The sequence below is a fragment of the Chrysemys picta genome, chromosome 1, assembly GCF_011386835.1.
Source record: "Chrysemys picta bellii isolate R12L10 chromosome 1, ASM1138683v2, whole genome shotgun sequence".
NCBI classification, from domain to species: domain Eukaryota; kingdom Metazoa; phylum Chordata; order Testudines; family Emydidae; genus Chrysemys; species Chrysemys picta.
Window position 1 is genome coordinate 196,189,541 of NC_088791.1, and position 20,004 is coordinate 196,209,544.

Below are 20,004 nucleotides of genomic sequence, written 5' to 3' on the forward strand. Positions count from 1 at the left end.
CCCAAATTGTCCCCTACTACCACTTCCTCAACAAGGTCCTCACTACTTACCAGAATCAAATCTAAAATGGCCTCCCCAAAAGAAGGCTGAGGGGAGATATGATTGCTCTCTACAAATATATCAGAGGGATAAATACCAGGGAGGGAGAGGAATTATTTAAGCTCAGTACCAATGTGGACACAAGAACAAATGGATATAAACTGGCCATCAGGAAGTTTAGACTTGAAATTAGACGAAGGTTTCTAATCATCAGAGGAGTGAAGTTCTGGAACAGCCTTCCAAGGGGAGCAGTGAGGGCAAAAGACATATCTGGCTTCAAGACTAAGCTTGATAAGTTTATGGAGGGGATGGCATGATGGGATAGCCTAATTTTGGCAATTAATTGATCTTTGACTATTAGCAGTAAATATGCCCAATGGCCTGTGAAGGGGTGTTAGATGGGGTGGAATCTGAGTTACTACAGATAATTCTTTCCTGGATGTCTGGCTGGTGAGTCTTGCCCACATGCTCAGCGTTGAGCTGATCGCCATATTTGGGGTCAGGAAGGAATTTTCCTCCCGGGCAGATTGGCAGAGGCCCTGGGGTTTTTTTGCCTTCCTCGGCAGCATGGGGGCACGGGTCACTTGCTGGAGGATTCGCTGCACCTTGAAATCTTTAAACCACGATTTGAGGACTTCAATAGCTCAGACATAGGTTAGGGGGTTGATATAGGAGTGGGTGGGTGCAATTCTGTGGCCTGCTTTGTGCAGGAGGTCAGACTAGACGATCATAATGGTCCCTTCTGACCTTAAAGTCCATGATTCTATGATTCAGTGTGAAGTTCCTCTGCCAACTTCTGTGCACTCTTCAAAACATTTTTGAAATCCCTCAACTGACCGGTAAGACTGTAGGTATGACTTTGCTTTGTCCAGTTGTTCCATTGCTCCAGATATATCAAGGTCAACATCTTGGAGTCTCTTGCTTACAACATTTATTTCAAACAGTATGTCATGCCACAACACTAAGCCACACAGAAATTTGAAGTTATGTATGTTTCTGGTGATTCCATTTCCCTCTGCCACTGTTCTCCCATGAACAGTTCCTGTCATAGCATTATCCTCCATAATGGCAACCATGGCATCGTCTATCTTCCCAGTTTGGTGTTTGATAGGCTTTATCGCCTCCACTCGACTTTCCCATCATGTGGCACTCAGTGGTTTCAGTGTCAGAGAGGATGTTCCCAGATGTTGCTTCAAAATTTGCCATTGATGAGTTGATGCAGAGAAAAATACAGAGATGCTTTGAATTACATTAAAAAATTCAGCAGCCTCACTAGAAGCTGATGCTGCATTACTGACCACTAAGTTCAATGAATGAGAACTGCATGGGACAAAAAAAGCTCAAGGGTTTAACTCTCGCATCCGTGTCTGCACTCCTCTGTTCTTTCCTCTCATGTTGGCACCATTATCATAACCCTGACCTCTCATGTCAGCTAACGCAATTTTCGTATCTTCCAGCTTTTTAAGAAGCACATTTGTCATACCAGCTCCTGTAGTATCATCAATGTCAATAAATTCTAGAAAATGCTCTCTGACAGTCACCATTGCAGGGACATTTTCACTAGGTTCTGTTGTTGTTACAAAATGCACCATTAAAGTAATTTGTTCCATACGGCTGATGTCACGTGTGAAGTCCAGAATAACACAGTAATATCTTGCTGACTTCAAATCTGCCAAAATCTTCTGTTTGACTTTTGTTGCCAGTACTTGTATGATATAATTTTGAATTGTTTTCCAAGCTAGTGGTGTGTGTACATTTCTTGGGTGGTGACTCTTCTTAGATGCTCCTGGAGTACAGCATCAAACTCAGCCATCAGCTCCACAATTTTAAGGAAGTTTCCATTGTTTGGCACATACAGCTGATCTGAAGTGCCATGCAGTGCTAGGTTTTGAGTAGCAAGCATTCTCACAATGTCAATGAGCCTTTTCAGAACATTTTGCCAATAAAGAGACTTTGATGCAATCTTCTCTTGATGCTGATCATCTATGGTGGCCTTTAACCTTAGTCTCATCTCAAGCTCTTTCCACCTATGGAATGCTCTCTGGTGATTTGCTGCCTTCTCATTGCATGCCAGATTTCTAGCCAGATTTTTCCAGTCCTTTGTTCCTGTAGAACCCAATGTGGCTGGAACATTAGACTGGAAGAGTTTGCAACAAAAACAGTATGCAGCATTCTGGGTTTTTGAGTACATAAGCCATGGCCTCTCCACTTTGTCACCATTGGGGATTTCACACCAGTAATGTGTTGGATGGAATCTTCTATTTTCATTGTCTTTGGGGAACATGAAGTTTTTCACTTGCTGTAGCCCATGTATTACAAGGAAGTCCCTCAGGCTACTGCTCAAGTGGGTCCACAGTCCTGGATCATCTAGACTTAAAGAACTAAACTGAACAGCAGCTGTTTCTTGCGCCTCCACCACACTCTTCTCTGATCTACACTTTTCTTCAGGAATGTGCGTGGTTACATCCATTTGAGATGGAGAGATGGATGCTGCAGTAGCTTCCAGGTCACATGCACTCTGACTAACTGGAAGATCAGGCATTTCCTCACCACTCACATCCTCACTGGGGCTGGAAGGCTCACCGTGAACATTTGTGTCTATGTATCTCAGGAGAGCGCCTTCCTGCTTAGATAGAAAAGCTTCCTTTGCTTTCTTTCTTTTTCTGAATGCTGCCCCAGGGGGGCGTTTTCTTCTTTCATGCTGTTCTGTGCCAGCTATAGTGGCTCTCAATACTCAATTGAAGGGGACAAATAAGCAGGCTGGTAGCAGGGCCTGAGTGAGGGAAGATATCAGCGGCTTAAGGGCCTAACTGGCTCCTCCTACTTCAATTGACTGCCTATTCTCGTCAACTGGGTTCAGGGAAGCAGCAGGAAACAGGAAGCTCCCTGAGAAGCTGGTGTTAATCAGTCCAGGCTCCTGGGGGTGCTAGAGAGGTGCATAAGAGGCTCCTCCTCCTCTATCTCCCTACAGCTCCTGCTGCTTTCTGTTATTCCCTCTCACCTTTTCTCCTGCCTCCCTGTTTTGTCTCTTGTGCCCTCCTTCCTCCATCAAAGCACTCCACCATCTCTGTGCAGCTAGAGCAGAGAGAATACATATGCACCAACAGCAGATACAATTTTCTACACTCTGGGTCCTAGTGGTGCCCCTCCACAGACTGGCACCTGAGGCGGCCGCTTCAGTTTTCCTCATGGGAAGGCCAGCCCTGCCTCTAATCTCCTTGTCCATGATGTCAAATATTTTGGTACTTGATTCTGTTTTCACTTGTACCAGTTTATATCCATATAACCCATTGACTACAGTAGAGTTACTCCTGTTTGACACTACTGTAAGTTCAAAATGAGGGCTCTGGTGCTCATAGTTAAATGCTAAAAACATAAATGTGAAGACAGCAAACACAAGTTTTCAAACCCTTTATAGACATGTACACTAGTGCAAAAAAGATGTAAGAAGCTACCCTCTGATTTGGTAACGTTTTAGACCCACTTTGCACTTATTTTACATAGGTGTAAGTGAATTCATAAGGTGCAGAATCAGGAGAAGAAGCAGGTCCCCTGTATCTAGAAGGCAGGTCTGCTCCATGTCTCCCCGTCAGTTCTGCTGGTTATTGAAAATATTACATTTGTCATTGAAATCTCATCATGTGCATATATGGTTGGTGTTTATAGAAGTGCATAAAATCATTACCACTGGCAATGCAATTTCTCAGCCATTGTAGTTTGGGTCAGGTCAATTCATTGTAGCCCACCTGCAGCACTCTCACTCATAAAGCTAATAGGAGACGCCCAATCAAAATGACAGTCCAAGCAAAAATTAGTACAATCAAGAGATGGTTAAATAGCATACTACATGACCATGTAGCTACTGAGAGGAACTGCCAAAATGTCCAAAGGTAATTTTTATTTTGACAGGTAGATGCTGTTACTGAGGGCCAGATTCTGGCGTGCTATTTTACACTGCTCTAATTGCACAAAACAACCAGAAAATTGGCTCCACTGGTACTTGTGAATTCCCAATGTGTCAGGGGATGGTGAAAAGCTGGCATACATAGGGGCCATAGTCAGGAAAAAGGAGATCTTGGATCAGTGATCAGCTAGGTATAAGTTAGAACAGCCTTTGTGCCTCTCTATCTTATGTCAGAGACTGGAGTCATTTCTGGTTAGTCCCAGAATCTAGGAGCTACAAAGGTAGCATACAGTGACATATGCCCCCTCCCCCTGAGTTGTGCTGAATACAGCTCAGACACATCTGTCTACCCAAGTAACTGTATATTCAAATATTTTTTTTATTGTAGCTTATGTTTACTGTAAGGTGCTCAGGCACCATTGCTTATGACTTTTTTTACATCCATATGTAAGACATAAATAATTGGGTAGCTTGACTCACCTTGTATTTATATCCAGTGTTGGCTGGGTGTTCTGCATTTGATGAAATTATCCCCAAAAGACTGATGGGGAATGACGATTTTGTCTCATTAATATTCAGCACCACTTCCCTAGCATGGAAACAAGCAGAGAAACATGAAGAGGAGGTAAAAGTAGAGCAACGAGAAGAAGAAAGGTTTCTTAACTATATTAGAGATTCTCTAAAGGATCCCTGACCTCTAGCTAATCCTAAAATAGTAACATAATACATGTTCTGCAGATGAGCAATGCCACCCATACAGATGAGCTGATTTGGCATGGAGGGTTTTGATTTTGTATATGTCAGCAGGTCACATGGCAGCCAGGTTTTGGGGAGGCAACACCAATGTTTTTTTCAGCAAGGGGTTTTCAGAGGAGAAGGGAGAGAAAGCACATATGTGTGTGTTATCAGCTACCAGCCAGTACTTGCTCTCTGTCTCTCAGTTCTACCTCATCCTCTCTAGTACATGGTCAAGAAGCAGGTGTATTAAAATAAATTCTAGCTTCACCTTTTAAAAGTCAGGTGTTCCTTATTGTCTTCATTAAGCAGAAGGTTCTTTTGTCTGTAGCTGGGGCATCAGCATCAGTGTTCCCCTTCTTAAAAGATTTTTTTTGGGGGGGGGGGGAGATAATGAACATCATTATGACCTTCTAATAATCCTTGGAGAAGACAAAGATCTGGTAAGTAGAAGACAAAGATTAACAAACTTTCTAGCTACATATGGAAGTACTGACTGCTACAAGTTTACAGGTAAACTTCTGAACGTATGCTAGCATGGCCAAACATAGTAAACAAGAACCCTTCATTAAGGAAAAATTTAATCTTCCAACTTTCATACACAAATGTACTTGACACCCTAAATTTTCCAGGATGTATCTGTCGGCGCCAACTCATAGTTCCTTGGCTCTACCGTTCCTTAGTTGTATATTGGCCTTTCTGTTTTTCCTGTCTGCGGGCTGTTTGAGTCCAATGGCTTCTATTCCAACAAGATACTTGTGTTCTCTGGACTTATAGGCCATGGGTGAAATTCTGACCCCACTAAAATCAATGGCAAAACTCCCATTGAGTTCAATAGAGTCATTTTGAAATGGCACTTGAAAGGATTTTGATCTACCAATAAGATGCAATATTTTCTCCAGTGTCAGCTGCCTATTTTTAAATGCAATTTAAAACCAAATGCAACTGTAGTCAATAGAAAACTTTCACCTGGTTTCAGAAAATACTCAAAAATGTAGAGTATTTGAAAACTTTCCAGAGTCAGGGAGTGCAGGGGAGTGTGTATATAGATTATATATGTAACAGAGAAGGAGGTCATGTTGAAGATCTGGACCCTGATTTTGGTAGTCAGGGTAGTCAGATCTGGGTTTTTATTTCAGACTTCTCTCTTATACTTTACCATAAATACTTTGTACAAATTAAAGACAATGTGATAGAATATAGGGCATTTTGATTGCAAGATTTTAAAAAAGCACTATATTAAATTTATACTGTAGCATATGGTAGCAATAGTCATGTGCTAAATTGCATCTATCATGTACTTTGCCCTCACCTGCCCAATTCCTAATTTACCTTCACCAGGGCTTATTCTAACATTCCAAACTTCTGAGCAGCTTCAAAAAGTCACCAATGTTTAAAAATCAGCTTGCAAGAGAAGTACTTCATTTGCCACTCAAATGTAAAAATTTTCCTCCAAAATTACATTTTTCTGAGGTGCTGGACAAGAAATACTTAGTCCTGGACAGACAAGGGGAAAGTTTAAGGTCTGGTATCTCATGACCGTTCAGGAGTAGAAATGGGAAATCCCAAGCTTTTCTTGCTTGGAAGCCATGGAAGATCCACAGATATTAGACATTAAAGGAGTAACATTTTTATGTATGGAAAAGCTATTATTATACAATTTGTAGAAGTTTTAAAAATGTATGAGTTATATATTGTCTCTTCCTCTCAGGTCTGTGCAGTTGGACATGCGGTAACCAAGGCAACTGGCTTTACAGTCAGAGAGATGAAAAATAGTAAATAGACATAAGACATTTGTGCAATAATTTTTCTGTAAAATATGAGGTTGATACAGAATATATAATGGTGTGGTATAAAGGCTTTACAGGTACCAATTTGGCATGACCTATAACTCTCTCATGGCTTTTACCACTATGAATAATGACACTCCAAACTCATGAGGCTAATGCCTTTATGCCACATCACATCCGCATGCATTCTCTCACTCTCAATTCTGCTAACCCGGATTAAGATAGCAGTGAAGACATGGCAACTCGGCTTTTAAATGAGTGTGCAGCTCAGTTTCAACCATAAGCTCCTACAGCTGCTAATCTGAGCAGTTAAGAGCTGGGTTGCTGTGTATTCATAAATATTTTAACCTAAGTTAGCTAACGAGGGTTAGCTAACACGAGTTAGCTTTTTTTTTTTTTTTTTTTTTTTTTTTTTTTTTCTTCTCCTTTCCTTTCCTTTCCTTTCCTTTCCAGTGAAGGCATAGCCTATATTATATGTGTCTGACTTGGGGAGAGGGATAGCTCAGTGGTTTGAGCACTGGCCTGTTAAACCCAGGGTTGTGGGTTCAATCCTTAAGGGGGTCACTTAGGGATCTGGGGCAAAATCAATACATGGTCTTGCTAGTGAAGGCAGGGGGCTGGACTTGCTGGCCTTTCAAGATTCCTTCTAGTTCTAGGAAATAGGATATCTCCATTAATCTTTAAAAAAATAATTTTATTTATTTTTAACTTCATTGCTGATAGTGAAGTTTGTAATCGAGCCGTAAAATAGGACTTAGATGAGACCTATATGGTGCATAAACTTTGTTCTGCCTCTGTGCACATGGACAAATTTCACCCCACCTACTTATAACGTTCTTATAACATATTTCCTCTTTACTAAGTGCCAATGAAATATGACTGTTTTTTGTCCTCTGTGCAAGCACATCTACTCCCATTGCTTCTGATTTTAATTTTGAAAACAAGAACAGTTTATTTTCTCTTCCTACCCTTTAAAAAATCATAGCAGTTCACACACATCCAAAAATTGTTTTAAAAATGGTGAAATTCCAACAATTTTATTTTTTAATGTTAACAAATTTTGACCAGTTCTATAGTTGGTCAAAAAACACAAACAGTTTCAACCAAAAAATTTTTTGCAGGGGTTCTCATCAAAAATAGAATTTTGGACAAATAAAATCACCAAAAACTCAAAATTTGGAAGATGTTGACATGGATGATCAATGAGTGGCCAGTTATACACTATAAATGCCTGTATCCCACTTCCACTTGACCTGTTCTTTACCCACTGAATACCCCATGGAACACCTCCTGTCCTTCACTTCTGCCTGTCTTCTCTTCCTTTGTCTAATTGCATAACAGTATAGCTGTCTACGAGTCAAATAATCAGTTAAACAAACCAAAAAACCCAACAAGCTCAAACATGGGGTCCCATTTTCCAATTTGTGTGCCTCAGCTAGTGTCCCCAGTTTTGCAGTTAAGTACCCAAATACATATTTCAGGTGCCTAGGTACCAACTGAAGTACCCAAATGGACATACTGGAAGCAAGGCTTAAAAGCTGGATTTCTCTTGTAACCCACTGTAAAATTATAGAAATATAGGGCTGGAAGGGACCTTAAGAGGTTATCTAGTCAAGCCCTCTGTACTGATGCAGGACCAGTAAACCTACACCATCCCTGACATGGTTTTTGTCCTTCCTGTTCTTGAAATCCTTCCGCAGTGGGGGATTCCACAGCTTTCCTTGGAAGCCTTTTCCACAGCTTAACTACCCTTATAATTAGAACGTTTTCCTAATAGCTAACCTACATTTCCTTTGCTGCAGAATAAGCCCATTACTTCTTGTCCTATATCCAATAGCCTTGGAGAATAATTGATCACAGTCTTCTTTATAACAGCCTTTAACATGTTTGAAAACTGTTAGCAGGTCCCAATCAGTTTTTTTTAACCTTTCCTCATAGGTGAGGTTTTTTTCTAAACCTATTATAATTTTTATTGTTCTCCTCTGGACTCTCTCCAATATCACATCTTTCTTAAAGTGTGGTACCCCAAACTGGACACTCTATTCCAGCTGAGGCCTCACCAGTGCTGAAAACAGGAGGACAATTACCTACTGTGTCTTACATATGATATTCCTTTTAATACACCCCAGAATGATATTAGCTTTTTTTGCAACTGTATCACAATGTTGACTCTCATGAATTGGTGATCCACTATACCTCCCAGATCCTTTTCAGCAGTATTACTGCCTAGCCAGTTATTCCCCATTTTGTATTTGTGCATTTGATTTTTCCTTCTTAAGTGCAATACTTTGCACTTGTTTTTATTTAATTTCATTTTGTGGATTTCAGACCAATTCTCCAGTTTGTCAAGGTTGTTTTGAATTCGAATCCTGTCCTCCAAACCCCTCCCAACTTGGTGTCATCAATACATTTTATAAGCATACTTTCCACTCCATTATCCAAGTTATTAGTGAAAATATTCAATAGTATGGGACCCAGGATTTGTGGATCCCCACTAGATACAGCCTCCCAGTTTGGCAGTAAACCGTCGATAACTACTCTTTGAATATGGTCTTTCAACCCGTTGTGCGCCCCCCTTGCTGTAACTTCAACCTAGACCATGTTTCCCTAGTTTGCTTATGAGACTGTGATGTAGGACTATGCCAAACGTCTTACTAAAATCAAGATATATCACACCTACTGCTTCCCGCCATTCAGTAGACCAGTAAATATATTTTCCCCCTCATTTCTTTACTTTTATAAATACAGAAGAGATCAGAAAGTAATACATTTAATTTGTTTAAATATATATTCAACTCAAATAAGGGGAAATAATTTTACAAAATATTTAAAAAATGGTTTTCAGGCTGAGACTTCCATCAGCCAAATTTTAGCTTAAAGGAAATTTCTATGGCTCAGTGATATAAAAAAGCCTTTTCCCCTCCAAATGTTTATTAACACCTGACCACAATCCCTAACCATAGCAGTGCTGATTGGTACAGTATAATAGCAAAGGTCAGTAAAATACAAGATAGGAAAAGAATCTGAGATCAGAGGCAAAATTGAAGCCTTGAAGCTTTTTGGGGCTGAAGAATACATTGAAAAGGTTCATATTATAATTTTAATTTAAGTCTCAAAAAAACCCCACTCCTGCCTGAAAATTCACTTCTGACCTTATTTTCTACATATAGGGGATTAAATTATCACTGTTTTAAATGCCACATTAACTAGATATTTTGTGTATTGCACTGAGAATTCTGTAGAAAAATATCAGGGGCAGAAAAGTAAACCCATTCCTTTCTTATAATATTTGGCATATTCTGTAGCCCTTTCCCCCCCTCTTCAGATAAATGACTAGTGACTTTGATTTTGGAGGAACATTTAATGATGTGCCTTTGATATTCTGCAGAACCACTGCGTTAAAAATTCATATGGCCCCAAGCATTCATAAACTATGTTTCCTCCTACGCATGCTAGCAACAAAACTGTTTATCCTGTTTTACTGTATAATCATTATGGTTTTGCACTTATATTCATTTTATCTTGAATATCTTATGTAATGCCTCTATCCTCTGATGATATCTGGTGTTTGCCTTAGAAAATCCTGGGGAAATTCCAGAAGGAATAAATAGTAAAACTGGCCAAAAGTGACATGTTGAATAGAAGACTGCTTTTGTCTCTTAAAATATGGTATATAGTTCAGGGCTGGTCTAGATATGAAAAGACAGTGTTGTGATCTGCAACATAATTTGTGATTCATTTAGTTTGTTGATTTTATTGATTCTGCTGTGTACAGGGAGAATTTATGCTATTACTCTCCCAGGGCTATGTTCTACTAATTTGTGACAATATCTACACTAACTACTTCCAGCTGTGTGTTCTTCCATACTTTGATCATGTTATTAAAAAGCTATCCCTTGTGTTGCACACCATGATGGCATCATTAAAGAGTGTAGAAGAACACAAAGACTCCAAGAGTTAATAATGCCAGCGTAGTACAATTTTTTTTAAAAAAACAGGACTGTTGACTGAACTAGATTAAGGCCGAATACTTTGCAGGAGGGTTGATGGCAGTGGATACTGCTTGTTTACAAGAGTTGCAATGCCCCTGTTAAGGTAAGATTGATTTTTCCCTTTCCTCCTGAATCCACTGCCATTAGCTGGAAGACAATACACTTCCTTCAGATCAAAGTATGTGTATGGCATGGAAGGCAAAGCTATCGAATGCATTTTGAAATGACTTTCACACATGGTCACCGGACTCTCATAGTCTCTGCTATTTTTGACTGAATTTAAACCAGAGGGAAATGTTCCGTCTCCATAGGGGGTTAAACCAGGAGGGACAGGGGAGTCTTTCCTCCAAACATAGGTCCTTATTCTTTTCTCCCTTGGACCTTGTGTGGAGATTTGCCTTTCTGCACAGGTGGTGTAAAATTCACCCCTCTGATTTTGCAGCATTTCAAATCCACTTTGCACTGGGGTGAATGACTTCACAAATGTGAGGTAGTCAAGAGAACCAGGCTCTAATAGCAATTCAAATGGAAGATTGCAAACCCAGGGAATTCATATAATAACATCCTTTTTATTTCTCTCTCAGAGACAAGGTACTGGAGCAACAAATGGAAAAGACAAGACATCTGGTGAGAATGGTAAGACTAAATTTTATTTCATTTTGGAGAATATCAAGCCAAGTTGTTTTCTTGTATCAAAATGTTTCATTTACAATATTGACATACATCAGCCTTTCCCTTTTCATCAGTTTGAAAACTTGTGTTTGCTATCTTCACATTTATGTTTTTAGCATTTAACTATGAGCACCAGAGCCCTCATTTTGAACTTACAGTAGTGTCAAACAGGAGTAACTCTACTGTAGTCAATGGGTTATATGGATATAAACTGGTACAAGTGAAAACAGAATCAAGTACCAAAATATTCAACATCATGGACAAGGAGATTAGAGGCAGGGCTGGCCTTCCCATGAGGAGAACTGAGGCGGCCGCCTCAGGTGCCAGTCTGCAGAGGGGCACCACTAGGACCCAGAGTGTAGCAAATTGTATCTGCTGTTGGTGCATATGTATTCTCTCTGCTCTAGATGCACAGAGATGGTGGAGTGCTGTGCGGGAGGAAGGAGGGCACAAGAGACAAAACAGGCAGGCAGGATAAAAGCTGAGCGGGAATAACAGAAAGCAGCAGGAGCTGCAGGTAGAGAGAGGAGTAGGAGCCTCTTATGTACCTCTCTAGCACCCCAAGGAACCTGGACTGATTAACACCAGCTTCTCAGGGAGCTTTCTGTTTCCTGCTGCTTCCCTGAACCTACTCGAGGAGAACAGGCAGTTTACTGAAGTAGTAGGAGCCAGTTAGGCCCTTAAGATGCTGATATCTTCTCTCACTCAGGCGCTGCTGCCAGCCTGCTTATTATCCCCTTCAACTGAGTGTTGAGAGCCACCCTAGCTGGCACAGAACAGCAGTCATGAGTGAAAGAAGAAAACGCCCCTCTGGGGCAGCATTCAGAAAAAGAAAGAAAGCAAAGGAAGCTTTTCTATCTAAGCAGGAAGGCGCTCTCCTGAGATACATAGACACAAATGTTCACAGTGAGCCTTCCGGCCCCAGTGAGGATGTGAGTGGTGAGGAGATACCTGATCTTCCAGTTAATCAGAGTGCAGGTGACCTGGAAGCTACTGCAGCATCCATCTCTCCATCTCAAATGGATGTAACCATGCACATTCCTGAAGAAAAGTGTAGATCAGAGAAGAGGGTGGTGGAGGCTCAAGAAACAGCTGCTGCTGAGTTTAGTTTCTTAAGTCTAGATGATCCAGGACTGTGGACCCACTTGAGCAGTAGCCTGAGGGACTTCCTTGTACTGCGTGGGCTACAGCAAGTGAAAAACTTCATGTTCCCCAAAGACAATGAAACTCCTCACTATACCTGAAGAAGACCTACGCCAGCAATGCAGGGCACTAGAGACAGTGTTGACACATGATGACATGCGCGATATTGATGCGAGTGATTTAGGTGATGAACTGAAAGCCCTTTCAAGATACATTTCAGCAGGATCAACTCCAAAGGCTTTTCTGGAATATATGTGCACAAATAAGATGACCACCCTCTTTCCAAATGCTTTTGTTGTTTTGCGCCTACTTCTAACACTTCCTGTAACAGTTGTCAGTGGAGAACGCAGTTTCTCCAAGCTGAAGTTAATAAAAACATATCTATGCTCCACAATGACACAGAAGAGGCTGGTTGGCCTTGCAACCATCTCAATAGAGCATGAGGTGGCCCAGACTGTGGACCTTCAGTAGGAAGCAGTTCAAATCTTTGCAACCAAGAAGGCAGGGAAAACACGACTTTGATTATTCAAACAGATAAAAATGCCAGTGTTTACTATGCAGACAAGAAAAGTTACATTTGCTGTTCAGGCGTTTGAAAGTTAAGTGTTATTTAAAATTTTTGAACAAGGCATTTTAAGTTGTTAGTTCTCCTTTATTGGGGTAGGTAGCAGAGCAGTACTGTGAGAAGAGTAGAACAGGAAGAAGGCAGAATTGAGACCTTTGAAAGTTTTGGCTCAAGTGAGGGGGAATGGGGGTGTCATTTGAGCTCCCTGCCTCAGGTGCCAAAATGTTGTGGGCTGGCCCTGATTAGAGATGATTCAGTATTATGGACTGGGTCATCAGTGTCTACTATATGACTGAGCAGAGAGCGTAAAGACAAGCCAGCTGTCCCAGGACTGCTCATATCAACAATAGTCTCTGTGTGCTTTTATTTTGGGGAGCATGTAATTGAGGGTTCTCATGCCCTTCTGGGGAGCTGGACACTGAAAAGGAGGCAAGAAGGGATAGGTTTGTGCCATTTGAATGTCGCTGTACAAGAGTTGACTCACTGATGGCTTGCCCCCTTGTGGCAGGGCATAGCATTGTAAGCTTTCCTCATCTGTCACTCCCTGCCAACAGCCATTCCAGCCCTGGCAGTTTGCCTTTTCTTGTGACACAGTTCTCCAGGCAAATCATTTATAGTCCCACCTCTCCCAGGGTAACAGAGTCCAAGAAACAAAAATCCAATGTTTTTACATCAGGTCTTTAGGCCCTGTCTAGTCTCCATGATTCTTATACCCTGTTGTCTCAGGGCTTTCAAAAGTCCTTATCCCCTTATATCAAGGGGCTCCATGCCATCTTCCTGTGTGACTGGCCGGTGAGCCTAGGCCCACTCTCTCCTCTGGGTTCCAACCCAGAGACCCAGTAGTGAGCAGGCAAGGTCTATTCAGACCCACCCCTGATATCTGTATGGGCTTCTTCTGGGGCAGATTTAAGGGTCAGCGCATGATCAGCAAACATGCAGCATGCGGCCTAATGGTTATGTGACATCATGGCACATGACCCGAAGATGAGCTGTGTGTAGTTTTGAAAGCTTGTCTCTCTCACCAACAGAAGTTGGTCTAATAAAAGATATTACCCCACCCACCTTGCCACGTCACCTTAGGCTTTTTTAAACATAAACAGTTAAAAAAAAAACCCATACAGGCCCCTCCTGTTCCTGCCCAGTTGAGCCTGCTTCTAATTAGTGGCCTTCTTGCAGCCTACATCTCTCCCCTACTTGCTGTTTAATTAGGCCTACCTCGCCTGATTCACTCTCTCAGGGCCACTGTGGGGAATATACCCCATCACAGTCTCCTTCATTCTTCAGAAGCCTGTTCAATTTCATCTTCTGCATCAATGCTGTCAACTTCTTCAAGGGTCTAAAATGCATCATCAAGTTCCTCTTCTCTTTGAAAAACTGCTCTCTTGAGCAAGAATTTGAAGATAAAAATTATTTTTAGATTTAAGCATTAGTTTTCCCCATTGACAGGAAGAGTTTGCAAAATATTTATGTATTTCCTGCAAAGCTGGAAAGACAGCCTTCTGGTCCAAACTGGCCTTATCTTTATCAGCATGCACCAAAACTAGGTTAAAATAATGTGGTGGGCAATAGATGTATGTTGCATATACTTTGTCTCCCTTTCCTGAAAGAAACTTTCTCATTTTTGTTTGGAATCCTTCACGAGCTCCGGTTCATTGTACTGGCCCCATCATAACCCTGTCCAGATAGGTATTTGGAGTCTAATCCACACTTCCAGAATAAAACATTACTTAACAAGTCACACAAGGATGCAGTGCCTGTCTCACTTACTGTCCCAAAGCTTACAAAATGCTCTTTTATATCTACTTTTTTCCTTCAATATAATCAATACTAACAAAGTAAAGCTAAATGGACATTTGATCAACATATCCAGGGTTCCATCTACAATGACAGTGAAAAACAGCTGATTTGCAGCTATTAAGTATATGCCTCCTGGCTTTTGACGTTAAAAGACTTAAGTTCATCAGTAATTGTTGTGCTCAAGTATTTGATTATCTTGGTATCACTATGTTGGGGAAAAAGTTGTATTACATCTGGCAAGTAGTTTATTGATGCTCAAGTAAATACCACAATTATTACTCTCCAGCACTTCACTGTGGCTGTGGAAGGGGAGACCCAAAATAGCTAAAGCTTTGATTGTGTCAAGCAATATTTTTAGTACATACCATTTCCTGATGTTTTCATACGCTTCCTTATCAAAACATACATTGATACTATGACCCTTCATGAGCTGTAGAGCTGCCACAAGTGACCAAGTATGTTGCCTGCTCCTCCATGAACAGACATTGACTTTAGTATATTCTTCCAATAGTTAGAACCTGTTATCCAAGTTGATTTTTGAGTTTCTGTATCCTCGAACATCCAACACAGTGACAGTATGCAGAATCTGAAAGATATGAGTATGCTAGCCACCTGATATGCAAATATTAATAATAATGGAGATATCCCATCTCCTAGAACTGGAAGATCTTCATGCAGTGCATTTTTCATTCTGTAAAATGAAAAGGAAAATGGTGGGTTGTAGGAAAAGAAATTAACTGTTCATTTGGCATATCACTGTTAGTGGGCTGTCAAGGACCAGTCCATATCAGCATAAGCAGTTGCTCAGTTGCTCAAACTGAATCTTGAAAGTGACTTTTATCAGATGGGAACTTCAAACGTGTTTCATCAGGAAGATTGCTTTGACCTGATCACCTATGGGTCTTTGAGTTTTTGTTTTAAGATCATCTATGGGATCTTTGGCTTAGTTGGTTTGTGGCTTATCTTCAGGGACTTCAGCTGTGCTGGTTTCAAGCAAAGTTTCTCTGGAAATATCGTCAGCTACCATTACAGGTAAAATTTCAGTGGTACTGCACTAATAGTGTTCCAGACTTAATCGTGACACAACAGATTCATGCTTGCTGAACTGAGATGCAGTTCTTGACTTTCTACTTCAGACTGCAGGGGTTGATCAGGAAGTTTACAATGTAATAGTTTAGAGGATCTCTGGAGGCAGTTTGTAACAACAAAATCTTTTTCTTTTCATTTTCTAAAACCAGACTTTTATTTGTGTTTGTTTTTTCATTTCCAGATATCTTCCAAGATGAGAATAACTAAGTTGGAAGTATAGGCCTAAATAAAGTGTCTTTTTATGCTGCTTAATTTAGCCTTCAGTTACGGAGGTAATCCTAAAAAATGTTGATTCTTCTCTACAGACTCTCCCCTGGGCCTTTTCTTTCAGCCTGCCAGTCTCTCCATTCTCTAGTGCTACAAGCAGGATTGCTGAATTCTGTCTCTCTCCCCTTGCAGTCCCCTTCTACTCAGGGCTTCCTCTCTTTATAGTAACCACTCAGCTCCTCGCCCAGCTAAGACTACTATTTAATTGGGCCTGGTTCCCACTCCAGCTGCAGTAATTGAATATCCAGCTCTCCTTACTCCTTTTAGTGCCAATAAGAGATTTATACCCCATCACAAGCACAAAACTGCTATAAGTAGAGGTGGTTGGGAAACGTTTTTCTTTTTATCCTGTGGAAAACTTGACTTTTCATAAAACAAAACAAAACAAAAACCCACCAACCAAACAACCCCCTGAAAGTTTATGGCTGAAAACTCAATTTTCCGCAGAAAGCAAAAATTTTGCTTATTCAAAAACCTAATTATCCATCAATAAACACTTTTGAAGAACATTTTTAAACCAACCCTTGCTTTAACGCAGCTGAGAAATGGGGCCACTGTAAGCTTATGGACAATTCATGAACAGGAAAAGGACCAAACTTACCAAATAAATTGTCCATTTCAAATTCTTTGCCCAAGTCTAATCAAAAGAGAAACTGTTCCTGCAGCTCTGTGTAAGCTCAAAAGCTTGTCTCTTTCACCAACAGAAGTTGGTCCAATAAAAGATATTACCTCACCCACTTTTGAACTAACTGAAGGAAGGAAGAATTGAAAAAAAGGCATGAACAAGCCTGTTCTCACAAGATTTCAAGCCCATTTTCCCCCAGAGTTGAGAGATTTGGATTGTTCAGATAAGGTTTGGATATGCCTATCAATTTTGTTATTCTGAAATGAACCTCGGTACCTCTTGAGAACTCATCCTGAGATGTTATTTCTGTTTTACTTTCCTATTAAGGATAGATGACTTTCCCATCAGTGTTGTTTATATAAAGTTATAGTGAAATGAAATCAGTACACTAGATTCCAAATATTCTAAAACTATGCAGTTAACAAAAATTAAAGAAGAAAGAGAAATACATATTTTACTAGGGTTTTTTAACACGTTGACTCATTAGGCACAGATTTTGTTTCATTGCACAAGTTCACACACACAGCAAAGTCATTCATGTCCTCAAGTTAACTAAAAGGACGTCAGAGGAAATATTTTAGTTATTGGTAAGGTTATTGGAGAGGTCTTTGTCTTTGCTGTTGCTGCACATTATGAACCAAGATTGTTTTCCTTGTGTTTCATCATGAATAAAACTGTCCAATCTCCTAAGTTAATACAGACTCAGAGACTCAAATCCTGCTGTCCTTTGATCTCAACAGGAATTTTGTCTGAATAAGGACTGCAGGGTTTGTTCAAAAGTAAATTAGATCTTTAGTTAAACGAGACATTTTTATGCATGGTGTTGACTATCTATTATGTACAATGTAAGCAAATTCGGTGTCAGTAACATTTTTTGTGTAATGTAATGATAACAAAGAGTGTCCTGTCTATAAAACAAAGTTCAGGGGCTCCCAGGGAGATGGGTGAAAGTCCTTTGTGCCATCTCAACCCCACACCCTTGCATGAGGGTCAGGGACAATCTGATTGCCCATTTGGAATTCAATTTTAAACAAAAATGAGGCAGCAAATATATGAAAAGGAAAGTTGGACCCACAACTTTAGATCTTGCTCCATAAACTGTGTATTGTAGGTACTCCTAGTTAATTAAGCAAATGTGAATTATTCCTTTGGAAGCTGTGCATATATTGTATACATATCTACACACGCTATACAGCCTCCTTAACATATTTTGGCTGGAAGACTGGAAAATGTCAACATCCTAAGCATGTTTCCATTGCTGCTGCTGCCACCCATTATCTCTGCTGATGCTCTCTCCAGGGTCAGGATGATGCTTTCCATTTTAAAGGAAGAACCCCCTTCTCTTTATTGAAGGCTGCTCAGCTGCAGAGTCATGCTAAGAAAACAGCACAAAAAGTGGCATTTAAAAACTAGTCATTGCCAATGATCCCTCAAATTTTTCCCATGCATGTGCAGAATTAATTTTGCTATGTGCACCGATATGGAGGTGATGTGTGGTGGGTTTAGGGCCGAGTGGTTCAGAGTTTGGGAGGGGGCTCAGGGCTGGGGCAGAGGGTTGGGGTGTTGGGGGGCGGGTGAGGGCTCTGGGATGAGGGGTTTGGGGGCTCAGGGCAGAGGGTTGGTCTTGCGGTGCAGGAGGGGGGTGAAGGCTTTGGCTGGGGGTGCAGGGTCTGAGATGGGGCCAAGGATGAGGGGTTCAGGAGGAGGGAGGTGGCTCAGGACTGGCACAGAGCGTTAGGGTGCGGGAGGTGGTGGTGGTGAGGGCTCTGGTTGGGGGTGCAGGCTCTTGGGTGGGGCTGGGGATGAGAAGTTTGGGGTGCAGGCTGCCCTGGGGCCAGAGGATTCCCCCCCAGCCCTCGCTCCGCTTGCAGCAGCTCTGGGGGAGAGGTGCTTTTTCCTGGCGGCAGGAGCTCCGGGGACAGGCCCGTGGCAGCCCAGCATGCCGCAGCTTGCTCCCCTCCTCACCCAACCCCTACTTCTCTTCTCTCCAGGCCCATGTGGCTGCGCACCTGCACGACCCTTTATAGCCTGCTGCGCAGCTGCGCAGTTTAGAGGAACTTAAGTCATTGCCCTTCTTCCTCCACCAGTCAATGATCTAACTGTTAAGAGGACCAGGAAGAGCTAGTGGAGATTAGCGCTGGGTGAACCATAGAAATAATTACTTTCAAGCATTCTGATGAATTAGAGGTGGAATTTTGATTCATCATGTTCAGATATGCATGTTGTTGCTGTTCTATTTGCTGATGTGTCATATGCTTAGAAAGATTTATGTGAAACAGGTGTGCCTCCTTGTGGCTAGGTCTGTGAATTAGCTCATGCCCCATCTGGTGCCCCCTTCTGTTGGTTACTCTCACTGAGTCTGTGACCCTTCTCTCTCTCCGTGACATGAGGTGCGCTCTCTTTGTTACTTGGCCCTCTGGTCAGGTCACTATATAGTTGCACTCTCCCTCCTTCTGGGATAACAAAGGTCCCACCAGACAAGCTGTCCATATGCCATGTCAGGCAGTCTTCTGGTCCAAATCCAGATCCTGTGCCACTTTGCATTGCCCAGGGACCCTATGACTGGCAGCCAAGATCTACCCAATCCCACTCCTTGCTGCTATTTCCCTGGGCTTCCTCCACTTAACTTCGCTGGGTTGACCCTTCTTTCAGACCTAGAATCCCAGGGCTTATTTTCCACCCTGGGTGTTCTCCTCACCACCTCTCTGTTCCCAGAGAGTGACTCCAGACTCCCTCCCTGCAACCCATTTTTGCTCTCAACTTCCTGGCTTTATACTAACCAGCCTCCTCTTGCCTTGCTGGGCTTCATGATCAGTGAAGCCTAGCTCTCCCTCCAGAGGCAGCCAGGTAACATAAGTGGCCTCTCAGGCCCACATTAACCCCTTTCACTCCCCATCACAGTTTCCAATAAAGAAAGGGCATTTTGTGGGACAAATAAGCCCATTTCTTTGCTCTGCTTTCCTTTCATTTCCTTCATACTTTACATACTGATTGCAATGGCATGGTGATGGGACAAGACTTAGTATGGTTCCAGCTGCTCTTTTTGAAGGTTAATTAATTTGATTAGCAAACACCTTTTTTGAGTTCTGCGCAAGGTTGATTTTCGTAGAGGTATTTTTATTGGACTCACAGGTACTAAGTATGATGTCCTGTCCCTTTAAATGTTTGAGCACTATCCCCCTCCCCAGTGTAAAGCCTCACTTTCCTGTTGTTTTCAGTTTTGCTGCCAGAAAGCTACCACCACAGCAGAAAGCTTTGTTTCTATCAGTTCCCTCTGTCCATCCATTTCCTTCTCTATGGGTAGAAATACAATACTAAGTCTGGAGGTATTTCAAGCCCCTCTGGTCTTTTACTGTAAGCTCATGCATCCCTAACTACCAACTGTT

General features: G+C 41.6%; 1 protein-coding gene across 1 annotated transcript in view; it reads left to right on the forward strand.

The window, feature by feature from the left end:
- The window catches only part of PCP4 (Purkinje cell protein 4), a 71,269-nt gene that overhangs the window by 18,884 nt on the left and 32,381 nt on the right, over nucleotides 1-20,004 (forward strand). The window contains exon 2 of the mRNA XM_005304451.5: nucleotides 11,045-11,096. Coding sequence (XP_005304508.1) covers nucleotides 11,045-11,096 — 52 coding nt within the window. The remainder of the gene's footprint in view (nucleotides 1-11,044; nucleotides 11,097-20,004) is intronic.